The sequence below is a fragment of the Ricinus communis genome, chromosome 2 (genome assembly GCF_019578655.1).
Source record: "Ricinus communis isolate WT05 ecotype wild-type chromosome 2, ASM1957865v1, whole genome shotgun sequence".
In the NCBI taxonomy this organism is placed as follows: Eukaryota; Viridiplantae; Streptophyta; class Magnoliopsida; order Malpighiales; family Euphorbiaceae; genus Ricinus; species Ricinus communis.
The window spans coordinates 3,790,382-3,811,980 of record NC_063257.1 but is presented as its reverse complement, the minus strand read 5'-3'; the positions used below and the strand labels follow the sequence as shown (position 1 = coordinate 3,811,980).

The 21,599-nt window shown below is 35.0% G+C and overlaps 4 protein-coding genes across 4 annotated transcripts; 2 read left to right on the top strand and 2 right to left on the bottom strand.

The window, feature by feature from the left end:
* The first annotated feature begins 2,622 nt into the window (after window positions 1–2,622).
* LOC8288512 (acyl-CoA-binding domain-containing protein 3) lies at window positions 2,623–6,166 on the top strand. The gene is made up of 5 exons (XM_015720407.3): window positions 2,623–3,537; window positions 4,321–4,426; window positions 4,516–4,601; window positions 4,715–4,781; window positions 5,859–6,166. Exons 1-5 carry the CDS (start codon window positions 2,789–2,791, stop codon window positions 5,868–5,870), a joined length of 1,020 nt encoding a protein of 339 aa, XP_015575893.1. The 5' UTR covers window positions 2,623–2,788; the 3' UTR covers window positions 5,871–6,166.
* A 634-nt stretch (window positions 6,167–6,800) lies between these two features.
* LOC8288513 (glycine-rich cell wall structural protein 2) lies at window positions 6,801–7,343 on the bottom strand. Its single transcript, XM_002510072.2, has one exon. It carries the CDS (start codon window positions 7,341–7,343, stop codon window positions 6,801–6,803), a length of 543 nt encoding a protein of 180 aa, XP_002510118.1.
* Window positions 7,344–12,429: 5,086 nt separating this feature from the next.
* On the top strand, window positions 12,430–15,705 carry LOC8288514 (subtilisin-like protease SBT1.7). Its single transcript, XM_002510073.4, has one exon. It carries the CDS (start codon window positions 13,099–13,101, stop codon window positions 15,406–15,408), a length of 2,310 nt encoding a protein of 769 aa, XP_002510119.2. The 5' UTR covers window positions 12,430–13,098; the 3' UTR covers window positions 15,409–15,705.
* An 854-nt stretch (window positions 15,706–16,559) lies between these two features.
* On the bottom strand, window positions 16,560–18,442 carry LOC8288515 (protein arginine N-methyltransferase 2). The gene is made up of 3 exons (XM_002510074.4): window positions 18,078–18,442; window positions 17,597–17,992; window positions 16,560–17,009 (listed from the first exon to the last, which is right to left on the bottom strand). The coding sequence occupies exons 1-3, from the start codon at window positions 18,352–18,354 to the stop codon at window positions 16,696–16,698; spliced, it is 987 nt and encodes a 328-aa protein (XP_002510120.2). The 5' UTR covers window positions 18,355–18,442; the 3' UTR covers window positions 16,560–16,695.
* Window positions 18,443–21,599: the final 3,157 nt, after the last annotated feature.

Below are 21,599 nucleotides of genomic sequence, written 5' to 3'. Positions count from 1 at the left end.
GGCCTTACTTCAAGCTCTCAGAAGACACCTATGCCACCAAAAACATCTGTCATTATTGGAAAACTATTGAAATGCCCTTGCATCTTGCTCCTCCGCCAATAACAAGGGAATTGAAGCTCACTCTACAATTTAGAAATGATTTAGGAAGGACCAATGTTTCTACACCACTTGTCTGCACTTACAATGGACCTAATAATCAATAGACTGAACACTCTATTATTGAACGATCTACTTTACCTATACTGCCGACTCCACTAGATGATCCAAGTCTGACCACTGAACAAAAAGATGCCATTCTGCAAGATTCTCAGCCCATGGATGATGATAGTGGTTCGTGGTGACTCATCCTTTTGCTGGCAATAAAGACAATCTCTCTCCTCTATAATTCAAGATATTAAGGTGTAAAAAGATAAGATTCTCATCTTATCTTTTCCGTCCTATTAGGAGTATTATTTTCTGCATGTGATATCTCTATGTAAGTGTATTATTTTCCGTCTTTTTAGGGATGTGATAGAGTTTATCTTTATGTAAGGGGAAAATCTCATTTTTTTTTATAAGGAAGACATGTATAAAAGATAAGATTCCCACCTTATTTTTTCTGTCTTATTGTTTTACGGCTCCTCTATATAAAGAGAAGTCTTGAGTATTGTAAGGCAAGCTTTTCTTTCATCTATCAAGAAATAAAATTCTCCTTATGGCTTTCTAAACTCTTCATCTCTTTCTCTCGATTCATTGGTTATGAGCTATTAGCTTGCACTATCTGTTCTTCTATGATTCAAAAGGACTAACTCAGCTATAAGAATCCAAAAGAGCACAAAGACCTCTCATGGCAAAGGTGCCTCCATACGGTCTTAGCTTGAGGATTTATCTTGCCTTGAGTTTACAGTATGAGAATCATTAGAATGAACAACTCTCGGCTTAAATATTTTGCCACCTTCAAATACAAAGAATATACCAATAATTTTTTATGCTCAGCACTGGGCCACCATAGTAAAGTCAAAAGCTGGCCCAAACTCAGGCTTCTAAACGACAAGGCCCAATCTGCAATGCAACAAACTCATATACCATCCGATCATCGGCCCATCTAACATTTCCCAACTACCAAATTGTTTCCTTCCCTGCAAGAAGAACTAGCTCACAAGTGCCATTTAGTAGTGAAAAATAGTAATAATTGTAACAACAGCTTTGAATTAATGAGAAACTCTAGTACGAGACCAAGAGGAAGCTGGAAACTGGAAAGCACAAGGCAAGACCCACATGGCTGCCTATCACCATCCACCTTCACGTTTATTATTATCAGGCAGCCTTCATCATCATCTCGCAAGAAAAATACGACTGCCACATAGATATTAGATAAGCTCGCCACTGCACCACAGGTTCTCTAAAGAACAAATGTCTTCAATTCTTTCAACTCTCATTTCACAGCACTCAATTTCAATACCGACCTTTTTAAGTCTGATTCAGCAACATTAACACAATTATTTATCAAATTTACACTTTCCATTTTCTTTAGTAATCATTTTAGATCAGGTTTTATAATTTACAATAACTGAGAAAATAAAATTAGACACTGCTATTAAACTTATAAGCGTTATTCCAACTTGATTAAGCTGTGTCAAAAAGTATAATTTAATAATACTTTGGACATTTGCTTATATACACACTATCAACATTTTTGAGCCAGTCAACCAATGACACGTACTCAGAGCTTGTGATTGCCAAACCGTAGCTATCCATTTGCCATTTAGACATTTTTCGTTTTGAACAACCTTCAGAGATTATGACTACCTTGATATGCTATTTAATATTTATTAATTCATTTTTTTTTTCTTTTTGAGAAATAAATTGATTTTAGATTATTTTATTTTATGCAATCAATATTTTTCAAAGACTCTTTTTAGAGAGAATTGGATATGGGTAACATTGCAAAAGCATTGTCATTACTTACATTGGCTAATCTACATAAATACATGTTAATTAAGTCCTTGACTCTAATATAACTCTAAGATAAATTTAAATAATTTTATTTCAAACAGATTGGAGTTAAGATGTTACTTTAGCCATTACTATCCTTTTTTAAACAATTTTTTTTTAAAACTTTCAGTTTTTCAATTTTATTTTATTATGTTATTTAAATTTTATTTTATTTTATTGAGTTATTATATTTATATTTTATTTTAATTAAGAAGTCATTAATAAAATAAAAATATAAGAACTTAATAATTTTTTTTTTATAAATAATACACAACATGTTATTAATAAAATTACAAATAAAATATAATAACTCAATATCATAAACTAAAAATTCAAAAATTCAGGAGTTAGTAATGGATTTTGTCAAAATAAATGAATAAAAAGAGTTGTGGCCCAAGCCCGATAAATAAATAAGCGCGCCTTTAGCGGCGAGTGAGGCTAGAAAACCTTGACGACAGTTAACCCAAACGGTCGCCAAGTAGCGACCTCACCATTTGGCGGATTACGCACTTTTCGGACACCTCCTCCGCGACATCCCCAACGTCTCTACTCGCCATACAGTCAGGCGGGCCCCATTTCCCCTCATAATTCTTTTGGCTAAAACTAAAAAAATTAAAGAAAAAAAAAGGCGAAAGTAAAGAAAGCAAGCAGAATATGCTTTGCTCTTCTCTGCAAATATCCCTTTATTAACTCTCTCACTCTATCCTTTTATTTTTTCTTTACATCTCTCTATCTACTTGCTCATTTATAAACAGCTTCATTTTCTTTTCTTTTGTTTCTTGATTCTTGAAACAAAGAAAAGAAAAGAAAAGGAATGGAGTTGCTTCAGGAACTCTTCGTCACAGTTATTGTTGCTCTTTTGTTTTCTTTTCTTATAGCTAAACTTGTTTCTTTAGGTGGTGCTGGTGATGCTGATTCTAATCAGAATTCTCAGTTATTAAAGAGTCAAAATACTGATCAGGAAAATACAAATGAAACTATCATGGAGGACTTATCGTATCGTGAAAGATTGGAAGTTAAGGGGTTTGAAAGTGAAAAGAAAGTGGAATTCGTTCAAGATGTTTCCCGGAAGGTGGATCAATTATGTGGAGAATCAAAACCAGTTAACGTTGATGAAGTAATTGAGACTGAATGCAGTGAATTGCCTCAAGATTCAATCCAAGAAGGTCCAAAAGAAGAGAATAATTTGGCTAAAGAAAACAGCGAAATTGAACCGATTAGAACGGGACAATGTTATGCTCAAAGCCAAAATGATGCTGCAGGAGAAGAATCAGAGGATATTAGAGTAGATTGTAAATCTAATAAAGAAAAAGACGAAGAGAGAAAAGAGAAGAAAATAGAAATCATTGAAAGTGATGATGATGATGATGATGATTGGGAAGGAATCGAGAGGAGTGAGTTGGAAAAGGAGTTCGCAAAAGCAGCAAAATTTCTGGAGTCTGATGACAAAGAAAAAGAAGAAGGTTTGCAAATGGAACTCTATGCTCTTCATAAGGTAGCTACTGAAGGACCATGCCACGAGCAGCCGCCTATGGCTCTTAAACTCGCTGCTCGTGCTAAGTGGTATTAAACTTTCTTATACCTTATTTGTTTTCTTTAAGCTATATTTTGGTTGTTTAATTGTTTTCTACTTATGTTTGTTAAATTGGCTAAATGAATACTTGATGCATAACTGAAACTTTTCATCGTGAATTCAAGTTTGTGAGAGGATAGTAGATTTAGTTGCAAGAAAGTTAAAAAAGAAAAAAGGAAAAATCTGGAAAATGCCAATCCAAATGGTTTAATTTTGGTGGGTTTGAATATAAAAGTAATTGAAGAACAAGATGAGATTAGCTATTAGAACCAGCCTTTACGGGAATCAAAACAAAGCAGGCTAGAAGGGAAAGAAAATATAGAGAAAAGGAATCCACGTTGGGGCACGTAGATGATAACTGTCCTCTTTGTATCATTTTGTCCTTTTCCATCCCGCGTACTTCCGCTATAATGTTTTGTTTTGTCTTTCTTCGGAAGAATTGAAATGTTCCCTTATGGTTCCAACTGTTTCACCATCTACCTCATTGCCTATCCGTCTCCATCCTTTACCCTTTTCTTTAGATATATCTGACTTGGGTATGTCCAAAATCCAGACAGCTTATCAGACATATAAAAAGTCTAGCCAGCCATCCACCTGTAATTTCTTGTATTAGCAAATTTGTCCAGCGAAGAAAAACAGTAGGAGTTTACAAAATCAACACCGTAGGGCCTACCTATACCAAATTGTACGGTATAGTTTGATAGTTAGCTATAATAACAGGGTTGACAGCTGCTATGTATGAGTGATGGAGGGCACTGCTTACGTTGTGCAAGGAATGCTTGGCAAAGGCTGGGAAACATGAATCCGGAGGTGGCTATGGAGCAGTATATCGCTCTTGTATCAGATAAAGTCCCTGGTTGGATGGAAGACACATCTACTGTACGTATTTTCCATTGAGGCATAGAGCTTTTTGGTTCTTTCAGTAGCTCTCGACTCTAAGAGAACATATGCATAATTTTATATTACAGGGCAATGGAAAACCAGGATCAGCTGAAGAAGTAAATCCTGGTGGTCTGGCTTCAGATTTAACCACAAAAAATATTGCAGAGGAAAGGTATTTCTTGGAATTTGTTAATCTTTCTTTTTCCACTGCTTTATTCTTTATTTGTTTGGTCTCGGTTGTCTTTGTTTCTTATGTTTCATTTTTCTGTCAATGTTCTCTTGTAGGAATCCAGAAGCGACAACTGATACTGAGAAAAATGATTTGACTGGAGTTTCAAACATGGAGAGCAGGGTATGTGCATGTATTGCATTTTCTTCTATATTGTCATCCTTAATTGTCATCAAGAATATGCAAGCCTGGTGTTTTTATAACAAAAATAGTTAGTACTAGAAGATGTAAACTGATTAAACCAATTTGTGTGCTTTGCATCAATAAAGTGTTGAATAACATTTGGAGCTTGTGTTTCTCTTAAACTAACACTCCTTTTTCGTAAGTTATCTGAAATTTATTAATGACGCAGAAAACAACTGGCACTCTGCATGATTGAGTTAACCCTTTCCTCTTGGAATGTCGGGAATGGCTCTATCTTTAAATTGGAATTAGGTTCAAAAGAGATTTTCATGCAGTTGATACCCCTTTCACATAATAGCTTTTATTGGATAAAACAGGACAGGCATAAAGGAAAACAGCAAATTAATAACAGAAACGCAGTTTATGGTAAGCTAATACATAAGCACCAAAACGAGCCATATGCATACAGCAAATTGATAACAGAAATTGTAACTTAGCTATAAGCCAATATATAAGACCACTGAGGAAGTAATACACGCATAATACTGTCGCTGTTACTTAACCACTTAAATACACAAGGAATGCGAATACTAGGTTCTCGTCTTAGATTAAGTTTCTAACCCCTCCTCCTTTGAGATCAGTCCTTACTATAGCTTGATTTAGTCATCATAACAAAGCCTGCAACAATGTGAGGCTGATATTTGTTATATTCTTGAATGTTTGTGCAGTCATCCTTAATGATTTGGTATATCAGGTCCTTCTGTTGTTTAGGATATCTCAAATCATTTGATTACTTTATCATTAATCAAAAATGTTAATTTGACTTAAAAAAGTTTCATAGTCTCCATCAGGCTTGGAGTGATGGATGGAACTCTTTCCTTTTCTTTCCTTCTCCAGTCAATCAGAATTTATGGCCCCAAATCACCCTGGATGAATCTGCCATCAATGATGGTCCATGTTTCACGAAAGTTGTGATTTACTTTTGTTCTTTTTCTTGGTTACTTAAATGCTTAGAGCAATTTCAGTAGGAAAATTTACAAACTGCATATAACTAAATTTTTCAGTACGCATTTTCAGGCTAAGGAATGATGAGCCTTTTCCTGCTTGATTTTCCCAACCACAGCGGTCATTCTACATTTGCTTGACCATGAACAAGTGAAGACTAATTCTTATTGCCAAGTATAAAACTGTTATTCAACTATGTAAGGTTCGTGCACTCTTCTATATTGATTTGTCTATCACTGGCTATATTGTCTGAAAAAATCTGGTGTGGTAATCAGAACATGATGTACATATATTACCTGTAATGTATATCCTACATTTATTTAACTGGACGGTTGGGATGGTCACACTATAATGATGTTAATGCAACTTCGTTTTCTGTATATGCTTGTTCGGGTTAGGTTGCTGTTTTTGAGTCCTTTGTTCTTGATATTAAGCGGGGATTTCGTGAAGGAATGTCTAAATTGTTGTTAGTCAAATAGTTGAAGCTGGAGAATTCAATCACATGCAGTTAACAGTTCCCCTCACGTTTAAAATTACATGAAAAAAGAAATAATAGGATAAAATAGTTGATGAGCCGTGTGTTCCTTCTATTTGACAAAAAAAGCATGGCAGATAGCTTGTCTTGTGTTTGATTATTTTATTGTTCTAGTGGTGGAAGATGGAAAGTTTCCAGCTTTTCTTTTCTTATAAGTTTGTCTGGAATCAAACTATAGATTTATGAAATGTAAAAATAAAAAGTCATTTGAGTGCAAATTTGAAATTGCATAATTTCATATCCATCTTGAATCAATTTTCATATACGTTTCCTGAATTTTTCGACTAGAATCGGTTAAAATTTTCTTTTCCTTTTTTTCCTGGAAAAACATTTAGAATCTTCATTAGAAATATAGAATTAAAATTTACGACAAACTTGCAAACATAGAGAATTCCTAAACTAGAGAACTTTCATCCTTATTGACTACATTAATTCTGGATGGGTGTAATGTAGGAGTCCTCCCATTCCCTTTTTAAGGGTCAATACCTGTGTTCTAATGCAGAATGAGAACCGGTGGCCATATAATGACCATATCCTCCGCCGCCACCTCCAACTACGCCCCCACTAACACCTCCACCTGCGCCCCCACTAAAACCTCCACCTACGCCAACACTACCATATCCATTTCCTCCACCGAAGCCACCACCACCTCCCCCACTACCACCTGCGAAACCAAAACCACCTCCTTGGCCGATGCCATTGCCAAAGCCCCCACCTGGTCCATAGCCACCTTCACCAGTGCCTGGCCCACCTCCTCTCCCGTAGCCTCCTGCGGGACCAGACCACACCCCTCCACTGCCCCCACCAGAGTTAAACCCGAAACCACCACTTGAACCTCCACCGTAACCGCCAGAAAGAGTTTGATAGCCAGCCTTTACACCATTCCTTTTGATAATCTCATGGCGCATATCACCCTCACCAATCATTAACCTCCCTTCTACCACAGATTCTAGAAGCCCAAAACTACAAAGCACTAATCCCAGGACAAGCATACCCCATGAGACCGCATTTTTTCTTTCCATGGCGCCTTTTCGCTGTGAAGTATCAACGAAAACAAAGAACGTGAAAATGAAAAATTTAATGTCTCTCTAAACTAAGCAAGCTTGAGTTGGATACTAGCTGTAGCTGTATTGTAACTCATGCAAGCAAAAGAAGAAAAGGATAGAGCGTGGGGTGGTTTTGAGGGTGGCCTAAAAGGACATATATAGGGTGGTTCGTCTTCGTCCTTATTGTTTAACTTGGTATGAGCAGCGGCGCGGAATCGGGGGGGGGGGGGGGGGAGGCAATGCCATCTCTGCAGGCTGTGCACAATGCGCCAAAGCGTGCGAGCTCTTTCTGTTGATGAGAGCGATTTGCATGACAGCCAGGCGCGATGTTGGTGTGAGAGTGTGCCAAGTGCCAACACAAGTCTGGAGTTGCTCCTCGGCAAGGGCCTGTGGTCATTCAGCGATTTGCTGAAGAGATTATAGCCACATAGGTGTAACCCATGGCTGCTGTGCTGAGCTATAGGGGCCTGGCCATGGAACGGCCTGACTAAAGAAATGATATCGATAGATAGACCTTTCAAATTATGATATGGGCTTATGGCCGATTGAGCAAAAGAGTGCTGAATCGGGCCAGGAAGTCTAATAAGATTGGGGTTAGTCGTGGAAGCTTTGAACACAAGGCTATGCACCTTGTACTAGGAGAACATTGAGCCCAGGGCATTGGTTCATTACTATTGAAGCTCTGCCGGGTATATGCTGTATGTTGAGCCTTATCACTTTTTTCCCCCGTTTTAAGCGGAGAAAGAAAATGAGGCCATTAGGAATTTAATCATGCACATCGAAGGCAACAAATCACAGACTAATGAATGTATGGCATGGCCATTTCCCTTAGAAATCTATGGTTTCCTCTTAAGCATTATAGAAGATGACAAAAGAAGAATACAGGGGGTCTTATAAGATTCTGAACGTAGTGTTGGTGCATTTCTTGACCAGGAATAGCTTCACTCTTGTCACCTACTTCTCCCTTTCTCATTCCATAACCTTACCAATTTTGTTCCACTATTATGGAAAAACTTTGTCAAAATATATTATTGCATGTTTTTTATTAGTCAGTGTAGATGGCAAGATGTAATAAATTATTATAATATTGTTATTTTTATAATTCCTGTAAATTTAAATCAAATTTATTATTTAACAAGTGAAAAGAGGATCATAGTTAATAGATCTTAAAAAATTCACCATCATGTAAAGTGCTTGTTTAATTTTCTTTTTTAGACGTAAAAAATCTTAGAATCTATCAATTTTATGTTGTTATAATATATATTTTTTTCCTTGTTCCAAAATCACGTCTACCAATTCTTAGATCTTATGCAGAGAATTCAAACATGTTGAATTTCATTAAATTATGGATTTCAAATGTATAATTTAAGTTGGAATTGCTTATTGTATAGTGCTTAATACCTATCAAGAAAGAGCCAAATCTAGATGCTTTAATAATTGGAACTACGGGATGAGCCAGATTTAACTTGTTTCTTTAAAATATATAAAGACAAGACCATTTTCAAATTGCAAGCAATCAAATGAGTAAAGACTAATTGGTGACTGCTTCTTCTCAATTATTTGGACATATGCATGGGAAAGTGACATATTATCAACCCTCATAAAAGACTGAAAAAACAAAAATTAATTCAATAATAAAATTGTTAGATAGGCACATCCTTCATTTCTCAAGTTTTAAACACTAAACAGTGGGAGCTCAATCTCAATCATGCATCCTTGCTTTCAAATCAGCCTCTAACAGCTCAAGAATTAATGCCTAACCATCAAGTCTAAATCAACAAGCATGTACTACCCATTGGTAGTTTACGTATATAATCACAACAAGCTTACAGTTGTATTTATATTATCTCTTTTTTTGTCAATTATTGTTGCTAATAAAGTGTTGAATAATCCACTAAGGATCTAAGGTGTTGAGGCTTTGTATCTCATAAATTCTACCCACCAAATATAGTTCTCTCTTCAATAATTGCCGACAAAACTTCACATAACTGTTGCATTTGCAATAGCTATTTGTGACAACTTATTCAATTAAAACAAATAAACTTTACTAATTCTTTTTATTATTATAATATTTAAGAGGGCCATTATTGTTTATCGCTTTCTCTTTTGATTACAGCTTAGGAAAGAAAGACTCAAATTATCGTGTCTTATAATAGTCTATCACTAATATTAGTAAATATGAAATGAAAGAATTCAAATTCGAATTTTTGGACTTATCATTAAAGTGAAAGCACTAATTAAGCCTTTTCTAATTGATTTTCTTTTTTTTCCTTTTGATTCTTTTTCATCTTATTTCATTGGCTCTTACCAAAAATTTGCTGCATTAACATGAATAAAAATGCAATCAATATTATATGTACAGAGCCACCAAAGTAGATGAGTGTAAACATGGAATGATGGAAATTATACAGGAAACAGGCATATACAAACATAATTATCAATCGGCCCATGACAGATTTGATTCCATAACTCAATTACACTGATTATTGGGAATCTTTTTATTCATTCTTAAGAATTATGGCCGACCATTCTTTTCTTTTCTTTCCTTTTTTCCTTTTTGTTTTAGAGTTGGCCAACTTGAATTAATAGACTACTGAAATTGATAAGAAACCAACATGAAAAAGAAGTATCTTCATTGCAACATGGTCCAATGTTCACGTTCCTCCATCTCTGTCCTTCCTTCCTTCCTTTCCACAAATTTCTTTCTATGATTTGGCTATCGTCCTGGCTCTTTCTCCTTTCCTTTTAACAAAAATAAATATGGGAATTTTAGATCTGTTGCTGTTAGTTTCTTTTTAATGAATTTTATTAGGTTTTTCCTAATGTATAATCCAATTTCATGAAATTTTGTAGTTATTCTGGAAGTACTTTTGGTTGTGATAATGATTATGGTGAGAATCTTTCAATTGGATTGATTTAAAGACCTGGGACGATTAGTAACATCAAATAATTTTTAAATGGAGCTTTTAGAATTTTAAATTATAATACAATTCAAAAATATTAGAAAAAACTATCACTATTTAAATAAAATTTATTTACGTGTATTTTTAGATTATATTTATAATTATACTTGTCTGTCTTTTATTTATTAATGAATGAATGAAAGAGATATAATTTTCAGAGATTATTGTAATTAAATGCAAAAATATAACTTTTTAAATCCTTAAAAGTTTTAAAATTTAACTCACCGAAAACTCACATATGGTTTTCGAAATCTCTTCTTTTCTTTTCTTTCCTTTTCAAATTTTTCTTAGCTTCTTTTTTTGTTAAAAGAAACAATATTATGAGTTACATTTTAAAATAGATCTCTATCAAAAAGGTATTTAGCATCTACTCTTTCTCTAATCACATGCAAAAGTATAAAAGCTTGTTGTTCAAAACATTATATCATAATTAATTTTTTTTTTTCTTGCCATTCTTGTTGCCTTGGATTTAAACAAAATTGATTCTTTGTCAATCAATTTCAAATATTACTTATATAAAAAAAAAGAGAGTAATGTTTTCTTTTTCTTTTAGTCGATAATTTAGATTTATTAACTAAATGTTTGTTTGAAATTCACTAAAATTTAATTTTGTTTGAAAAAAATACATAAGAGGGAGTGTAAAATAGAAATAATAAGATTAGAAGAGATATTTTAGTGTTATGTAATATTTTGACTTACTAAGTGAAATTTATTTAAAAATTCTATTTATTCTGTTAGAATTTAATTTAGTTATAATTAATTCCATATAAATTCGATTATATAGAATTGTTTCACTTCATCTAAATTTATAAAAGAATTAAAAAAAAAAAATTGGGAACTCACTCCCAATTCCCTACATAAATAGAAGAAAGATAGGTAGCTATGGGCTAGTAAACTAATAACACAACTTTTGACATTTGATTGCATATACATGAGATGACAAAACCCAAGCTTATTATATCAATTACTTTATGAATATATTATCAGTGGAAAATATATTAACTATAAGGCATAAAAAACAATTATTGGTGGTGGGGTGCATTCCAGCTAATTTGCTCAAAGATGTAAAGCAAGAGTTGTGTGGAACAGCCATATCCACCTCTGATATATGCTTATGATTATACGTTTCAATTATTCGATTATCTAATCACCCAAAGCCCTCTTTCTTATTTGCCTTTTTTCCATTTTAACACAACCTATTAATCTCTTTTACTCCCCTGCTGCACTATGTTTCTATAATTACTTATTTCACATTTGTGCTTTGGCATTAATGGGTCACTACTCTTATCATCTAACACAGTCTCCATCATCACCACCACCACCACTATTTATAATTCCCAACTGATAATTGCTTATTACTAAAGTAATTGGAAAGAATCATGGCCTTAACATTTTTGCCATCCTTGTGAGTCGGATGATTAGATTTAGTGGTCTTCCCACTACACCTTAGCAGATGATTATTTGTTTGGTAGGTAAAGGAAGAAAAAAAGAATATCATTATAAATTCACCAACTAAGGAGAGATAACATATAATATTACTTTCCTAAAAAACATAATTTTATATGTTTTACACCACTGAAAATCAAATAAGCTCGAGTCTTCAGAATTTCAAAAAAATTCACAAATTTGGAATTTTTGTTGGAATCCTGTTAAGTCAATGTGACTATTAATTAAACCGAAGAAGCTAAGGGGCTTTTCCAATACAATTTTTCTAAGACATTCATCTTCTTAATAAAGTAAAAAAAAAAAAAAAAAAAAATTTACCCTCTGAATAAAGTAAAGAAAGGGAAGTAGCAAAGTTGAAAGAGGTGCCTGCGAACTGCCTAATAAAAGCAGCAACAATAATGTCATGTTGATTGGGTGAGCAAAAGATGCATAAAATGGCATAAAAACATGAAAGGTACGAGAAAACTAAGAGCAATAGCTCGTAAAATATGGAAAAATGACATGTAAAGTTTAAAGTATCTAAAATGGGATATTTGGCAAGTCCTTGCCCACCCATTGAGCTCTATCTTATTCATCCACTAACAAAGATTTCTTCACATCCTCAACCTCTAAATTCAGACATGGATGTATGCACGTGTGATTACAAGAACTTTGTTCTTTCATCCGTGGTACTAAATCACTTAAATTATAATTTCTTGCACGGCGACACACGCATTGGAATCACTACTCAATGTCAATGGTGCTTTACTTGGTCACGAAGAGTATCATTACAGCCAGTATGCAGTAAAATAGAACTGAGATAATGTGTACTGCATTCATTATCAGCCTCATTCTGAAGCAGCCACCTCATCTTTTTCTTTTCTTTAAACACCCGCCATATATATTTATTTGAATCCTAGTGCTTTTACTCGTGGAAGTTCTGTTCTGACAACAATAATTTTTTTCTTTTTTCTGAAGTTTTTATTTTGTGAAAACTATAATGTATTTTGAGGAACCTAAAAGTAATAATTGCATCTATCAAAAACAGCTAATTATACAGCATCCTCTATTTCCCTTTTGGACTTGCAGTGTGCAAGGATCCATTCGAGTCAAACCTGGTGTCATTATGCATAATATAATATCTCCATCTGGTGCCCAGTGTGACCTACATAATCAGCATCATATTAGAATTCCATCAGTCGGCTAAAAGCCAAGAGAATCTTTCTTAGTGCTATATAAACCTTACTTTCTGTTCTCTCTGCATTTATTTTTCTTCAAATTTAAATATTATCACAAGTGATTCATAACCTGCAACTGAGTTTGGGCAAAAGCAGCGTGTGAGGATGAAGCTATTGAGTTTCAGGCTTCAACTTTTGGTGGCAGCACTTCTGTGCTTTTGTTACATGCATGTGATAGCAGGAGTAAAGAGCTCGCAATCCAAGAACACTTACATAATTCACATGGACAAATCCTATATGCCAGCAAGTTTCGATGATCACCTCCAATGGTATGATTCCTCTTTAAAATCAGTATCAGAATCTGCTGACATGCTGTATGATTACAACAACGTAATCCATGGCTTTTCCACGAGGCTCACATCTGAAGAAGCTGAATTACTTGAAAAACAAGAAGGAATTATCTCCGTATTGCCTGAAATGATATACGAGCTGCATACAACTCGAACTCCCGAGTTTCTTGGATTAGGAAAGAGTGAAGCTTTCTTCCCTACATCTGATTCAGTTAGCGAGGTGGTTGTTGGAGTGCTAGACACTGGTGTCTGGCCAGAAGCAAAAAGCTTTGACGACACAGGTCTTGGCCCCATTCCGCGTACCTGGAAAGGCGAGTGTGAGACAGGCAAGAACTTCAATTCATCAAGCTGTAACCGGAAACTGATTGGAGCAAGATTCTTCTCAAAAGGGTATGAAGCAGCATTTGGACCTGTTGATGAGACAGTGGAATCAAGGTCCCCCAGAGATGACGATGGCCATGGAACTCACACTTCAACTACAGCAGCTGGGTCAGCTGTCTCAGGAGCTAGCCTATTTGGTTTCGCTACTGGGATAGCACGTGGGATGGCCACACAAGCTCGTGTAGCAGCTTACAAGGTGTGCTGGCTTGGTGGGTGTTTTGGCTCTGATATTGTAGCAGCCATGGATAAGGCAGTTGAAGATGGCGTGAATGTCATATCCATGTCAATTGGCGGAGGACTTTCAGATTATTACAGAGATATTGTTGCAATTGGAGCTTTCACAGCAACAGCACAAGGAATTTTGGTTTCATGTTCTGCAGGAAATGGTGGACCAAGTCAGGGCAGTTTGTCCAATATTGCTCCTTGGATAACCACTGTAGGCGCTGGAACCTTGGACAGAGATTTTCCAGCTTATGTAAGGCTTGGAAATGGGAAGAACTTCTCAGGCGCTTCGCTTTACAGTGGAAAGCCATTATCTGATTCATTGGTGCCACTGGTTTCTGCTGGTAATGCAAGTAATGCGACAAGTGGTTCTCTTTGTATGTCAGGTACTCTGATTCCTACAAAAGTTGCTGGAAAGATTGTGATTTGTGATCGAGGGGGAAACAGTAGGGTGCAAAAGGGTTTGGAGGTGAAAAATGCTGGTGGGATAGGTATGATTTTAGCGAACACAGAGTTGTATGGAGACGAGTTAGTTGCAGATGCACATCTCCTGCCAACAGCTGCTGTGGGCCAAACTAGTGCTGATGTTATAAAAAGATATGCCTTCTCTGATCTTAAGCCAACAGCCACTATTGCATTTGGAGGCACACACATAGGAGTTGAACCTTCACCAGTTGTAGCAGCATTCAGTTCTAGAGGCCCCAATCTGGTTACCCCAGAGATACTCAAACCGGACATCATAGCTCCAGGAGTCAATATACTAGCTGGTTGGACTGGTGCAGCTGGTCCAACAGGGCTAACAGATGACACCAGGCGGGTGAGCTTCAATATCATTTCTGGTACATCGATGTCCTGTCCGCATGTCAGTGGGTTAGCCGCATTCATCAAAGCTGCTCACCAAGATTGGAGCCCAGCAGCCATTAGGTCTGCCCTCATGACCACAGCCTATACAGCATACAAAAGCGGGAAAACCATACTGGACGTTTCTACGGGGCAACCAGCAACACCATTTGATTATGGTGCTGGACATGTAAATCCACTAGCGGCCCTTGATCCTGGCCTTGTATACGATGCCACAGTAGAAGACTACCTAGGCTTCCTCTGTGCATTAAACTACAGTGCCGCCCAAATAAAGGCTGTCATAAACAGAGATTTCACCTGCGACCCAGCTAAGAAATACAGTCTGGGTGATCTCAATTACCCATCTTTCTCTGTTCCCCTTGAAACTGCTTCAGGAAAAGGAGGTGGTGCTGGCGTAACAAGCACTGTGAAGTACACCAGAACTTTGACTAATGTGGGGACTCCTGCAACATATAAGGTTTCAGTGTCTTCAGAGACTCCATCAGTGAAGATCTCAGTTGAGCCAGAATCACTCAGTTTCAGCGAACAATATGAGAAAAAGATTTACACGGTAACATTCTCTGCTACTTCTCTGCCATCTGGTACAACCAACTTTGCTCGTCTGGAATGGTCGAGTGGAAAACATGTGGTTGGCAGCCCAATAGCTTTCAGCTGGACATAAATCTCCAAAAAAGTTGGATGGGTTAATATTATTTACAGGACATGGAGTGCCTGAATTTATGTATAATGAATGTCTTCTACTTTCCCGTTCCAGATTCCCAATGTTCCAGCAACTGCTGAAGCAAAAGCCAGCCGTTGTGCTTGTAATTTCTCTCTCAGATGATCATAGGTCAAAGAAAAAGGAGGGAAAAAAATAACTGTACAGAAAACCAGGCACAAATTGTATTTGAACTTAAAAGTGGATTTGTAATCATATCTCATGCTTCTTAAATCAAGGCTTGTACCCCTTATGTCTTCACCATATACTCTCTGTTTCTTTATGGCTTCGAATCATCTAAATCATTAGAAGGAATGTAGTGGTTGTATAGCCAATACAGTTACATGAATTGTTAATACTAGTTTTATAAGGATATCATTGCAATGAAGCATTTACTTCTCTGTTGCATTTTGTTTTGTTTGTTTTTGTTTTTTTTGAGATAGAGGACTTGGTATTAATCATGGAGATCTGGTTTTGTGGTCTGGTCTATGTGGTACTCCTTATTAACTTTTATTTCTTTATTTGAACTGTTGTGCTTATCATTTACAACACAGTGTTGGAAGTTGGGCATGCGCATACAAACAAAGATTTGTTTCACCACCAGGGAAGCTCAGTCTTTGAATGGATTGAATCTGTTTTTTTCTTTTTCCTTTTCCATCTCATGAAGGATCAAGTTAAAGGATCTAAAGAAGGCTAGTATCTCTATGACAATCTATTCCCATATGGGTAGTGGATCAAATGAAATATAAATATAACTTCACGAGGAAATATCCATCAAGAAAGCCAGCTCCTGAAATGGGTTCTTTGTTGCCTCGTGGCTGCTTAGATAATGGTTGCCACATATAAAAAGTGAAGGAGTTTCTCGTTTGTTTCAGCAGGGTAAAAAATCAACAAGTCTGTCATTTTAGCTTTTAGTAGACGTGACATTAGGGATATAGAAAGCTTTGGCCTAACTCCAAGAAGGCTTGCAATATTAAACATAATTCATGAAATCAGCTCCAATTCATGGCGAACAGGGTGTGCTCAAGTTCACTCTTCAGTGTCAAGTGTCAATACCACCATTACCTTAGGCTCGCAACTAGTGACATCCAATAGCATTTAACGATCCTCAGATGTAGCAATAAGCAAACTACCTATCCAAATTCATTGGATGGTGTTCAACACAAGTTTCAGTAATTCAACAGCCCAATATTATCAATAGCATCACTAATGTTTAAGAAAGGAGAAAATTGATGGGCAAGAATTAGAACATCATTCAGAATCTTGTATAGACTGACAAACAGGAAGGTAATATGTATCAAGCTGCCAATACTTGTGTCTCACACCTTCCCAAACTTCTTCTGCCAAACAATCCTTAACAGGCAAGGGAATCAACTGGGTAGAGTAGCCCAAATTCTCGAGTTCTAGAGAAACTAGATTACAGTAAACAACATGGAAGAATGCATTACCTCCGCAAAGTCCATTGAAGAATGAGTAAATTCCTCCAGGTTTCAACAATACAGGAAGATGTTGATGGAATTCTCTCAGATCCTCGTAATACTCTCCATAAGTGTCAAAGAAAATACCTGAAAGAATTTGCCACTATTTGGATCATAAGTAGGCAAGCCAGATAATAAATTTTACTAGATCATACTCATTTTTCAGTCAAGAAACAAAAGCAAAAGCCAATTTAAATTTGTAAACTCGTTGCCTTTATTTTAATAAGGAAAGTCAAGGCGTTACAACAATATTTCAGGGCCAAGCATTCCAAGAGAAAAAATTCTAAGAAGCTGGTTAGGAAGATAAAAATAACACCAGAAGTTGGAAACTCAATTCATCACCAGAAATGAATCCACTTGCACTGCACAATTTCAAAGGCTCATCATGTTACTATCCCTATATAAAAAATGACCAAAAGGTAAATGTGTTTTAACAGAGAGTGAAATTTAACAATGTGCCAACTTCTTTTTCCCATACTCAAATATGGGATTAGTAGCACTAGCACTTGTGTAAACAATCTCGGGAAGTAGTGATTTTGCAGCAAATGCCACGGGCACATTAACTGATTAAGCATGCATTTCTTCCCATTAAATACATATAATGTTGCCTAAATTCACATACACAAAATGCATATCTGCAAGCTGACATATCTTTCGAAATAAAATTGAATTACCATCATAAGTTCCAAGTTGAGAAAGAACATCTTGCCACCGACCAAATACGATCTTAACATTATCTTTCTCACCCCAACCATCACGGATCATACGTTCATAAACCTCTGGATGCGCCTCAACAATTGTGTGAGTAGCTGGACTATACTGCTGAATGGCAGTATCAACTAGACCCATTCCAAATCCAATATTTAACACGTGACCACCTGCAGAGCAAACAGCCTTAGCATGTGCCTCCATTAGTGGTTTCTCCCAAGCCATCATAACAGCTTTGCTATCCGCATCCATCAGCTTATCCTCGCTGAAATTAACCCTGTCTTCCAAATAATCCCTATCAGAATCGCCATTTTCATTTTCTTTCCTAGCAATTGTTCCCAGTATTAACTCAGATTGAATTCCTGCAGCAATTTAGTATCAAGTTTACAGTTACTATTGCCAATGGAGAAATAACGTAAGGAAATGAGAGATTATTTATGAGAGTACCGGCACTGAGGAGGATTTCGAAGGCTTCTTGGTGACCTTCCTCCATCGCTAAGTCGCCGGCGGAGAGATTTGAAGGAGAAAGTGCGTTCCAGGGAGCACCGGCCTCCAGAAGGGACTTGACAACAGCGGAGTGGCCGAGCTTGGCAGCGTGCATGAGTGGAGTGAAGCCATCGCTGTCAAAGTAGGAAACATCGGCTCCTGAGTTTATGAGAGATTTGACTTTGTCTATCCCACCGCTTTTTGATGCCTCGCAGAGGAGTTTGTCGTTGTCGTCCATGACTGCGCTTCCTCCGCTGGAATTTGCACGGTGAAACCCTCCCTACTGTACTATTCGTCAGTGTAAAGATCGATTTGAGAAGTTGGACTTAATTACACTTCTCGCCCACAAAACTCATGTAAATTACATTTCGGTTACAGTAATTTCCTTTTGAAAAGGTAGAAAAATAGATTAAAAAAAATAATTACATTTCTATTACCTCATTAACCTTTTCTTTTATAAAATTGTTAGATAAGAAAGATTAAAAAAAAGATAAATATGAATGAAAAGGGAAATAAACATAACTTTACCTTTTGTTTTGTTTGGCAGGTTAAAAGTACGTAGAGAAAAGAAAAGGTATAAATATTAAAATATCTTTTAAATTCTTAGTTTTAGAATTTAAATTTCTTTCTCCACTTTGTCTATATTTTGGGAGAGTAAATATCTAAGAGAAAACAAGTGTTATTTTTTCCCTTTATTTTCCACCTATTTTTAAATATCAAAAACTAAAACTTCTTCTTTCTTATCCTCTAATTTTCCTTCTTTCAAATAAAAGGTAAATTTCATTACAATCTTTTTTTAAATAATTAGAATATTACTTAAGCCTCCAAAAATTTCAGTAATTAAACTTATATCAATGTCTAAAATAATTTTTAATCCGATTCAAGTTGTATTTTGAATCTTTATTTTAAAGTTTAGAAATTTGAATGTTGATATTTTTTTATAAAATCAGTTAAGCTTATTAGTTCTTACTAAAAATTATAAATAAAAAAATAAAAATAAAAATTTAAGATTTTATTCAAATTTAAATTTATATTTAAACTATATCAAATACTCGAGTTAAATTACGAGTTCCAATTAATTTCGACTTTGATAATGCCTAATACTAATGCGAAACTCAAATATGGTCTTAAAATGAGTATAAATATTGACAATCATTGTGGAAAAAAAAAGGAACTGCACGAATGCATTTATAATGGCTACGGGCTGAGAAATATACATGTAAAAAAGTCATAGTATATAAAAAGGTTAATTAAATACTTAAATTAGACTGGGTGAAAGGAAATTTTAAATTAGACTGAAATTATATTAATTAAACTCAAACCAACACAAAATTTCAATAAAAACGACTGATTGAGGTTCAATTTTTATTGAAGTTATCCGGACTCGCCTAAACCTAGTACGAATAGTAATAAAAGCTTAGGAACAGTAAGTTAGTAATTAATTAATAATTAAAGCAAGTGGTTGTTGAATTTACTACGTGAGTACAAATAGTAATAAAAGTTTAAGACGGTAAGTTATTAATTAATTAATTTATTAATTGATTAATAATTAAAATAAATAGTTATTGAAGTTATCACGTGAAGAAATGGTGGAAAAAATAATGGACAATTATCTCCACTTTGTATCTTAACTTTACAAGTAAATAAGATAATGGAACTCAGCAGTTATTTTTACAAGTAGGGTGTAACGATCCAGAACCATATCACATAAGATATTATTTGATTTGGCTCTCACTGTCTCACGGTTATCAAGAGGTCACCCATCTTGAAATTTTCTTTAATCAAACACGTTTAACTTTGGAGTTTCTATAACTCCACAGCAAACAATCAAAAGGCGCCTCATGCAATTAGTTCTAACTATTTACATATATGCTATCAACCATTCCCGCCCCATTTTGATATGCAATTTGATTCATTCATGTACTATCGTACCTTAGAGTACTGATGTATCCCCGTACCTTAGAGTACTGTCATCCTAGAAGCTTGCCAGAAGCCACTCCATGTCCAGGCATCCTATCCTTGTCCTAGCGTTCACTTCCCGCTCTTATCGAATTGCTTCTCTAGGCTAAGCTGTGACATACCCACCAATTTCCACCTGGTTCGTCCTCACCTAGATCCATATGAGATATTATTCGTTTTTAACCCCCACTGACCTCATGGTTTTATCCCTTTGACGAATTCGAGAACTTTTCAAGAAGTCACCTATCTTGAAATTTCATCGAACCAAACATGTTTAATTTTGGAGTTCCTACAACTCCACAGCTAAAAACCAAAAAGGCATCTTATATGATTAGTTCAAACTCTTTACGTATATGTTATCAACCATTTCCCGTCCATTTCTATGTGCATTTGATTCATTCACCATCCTAGAAGTTGCTTTTTGTCCATACATCCTATCCTTACCCCGACGTTTACTTCCCGCCCTCATCGGACTGCTTCTCTAGGCTAGACTGTCACACGGAAAGCATATCTCAAAAAAAGTGAAACTTGAGGATCCCTACAAAATATTTAACAACCAACAACGATACTGCAAAACTCAAAATCCTCCAACACAAACTTTTTACAAATATTCTTTTATATTTTATTTCAAGCATGAGTTGTCTATATAAATTTTCAGTAATTTAAATATAAACCTTTCAGCTTACTTATTTTTAATTATTTATTGATATTCAATTTAATTCTTATGGTTTTCCTTAGAGATTTAAGCAAACTATCAAGAGAGTTTAGAAATTCATCAAGTATGATTAAAATGGTAATTTAAAACGTATTTAAATATAACGGTTATTTTACCTACACAAATTTAACGTTTCAATTTTTTTTTTTCAAACAAAACTTAAAACTTGCTTTAAATTTGAACTGAGGTTTTTGACCCATTAAATTTTTGAGAAAATAAATATATTAATTTAATGAAAATCAAATTTTCAAATTTATAAATTTAATATTATATTTAAGTGATTCACTCATATAAAAAAAATTAATATACACTATGGGCGGTGGTTTCAAAAAAATACAATAATATTAAATCTTAATTCAATTGATTTGTATCTTAATTTCTCATAAAATTATATTTTAAATTTGATCCATATTAAAGAACCAACTAAATAAAATTATGATTTTTAATTTTTATGAAAGATATAATTATTATAACAAATGCTATATATATATCATGGAAATGAAAGGTTACAAATTTAAATATGTTCTAAAAAATAAATTTTATAATCTTTAGTTTTTAATTTATGAACTAGAATTAAACAGAAACTAAACCATATACAGAATTATAATAAACTAAAACTGTAAATCAATTCAGGAGTATTTATCCCTTAATTGTAAATCAAACTTTTTATGAGAAAAGTGGTTCACAATTTAATCTTTGAATGAACTATAAATCAACGGTTCAAGATCTGTGTTAGGCTCGTGCTAGGTCTAATTAAACTCTACAACAACAGCGAACCATAACCTTGGCAACTTAGTTCTCTATAGCAA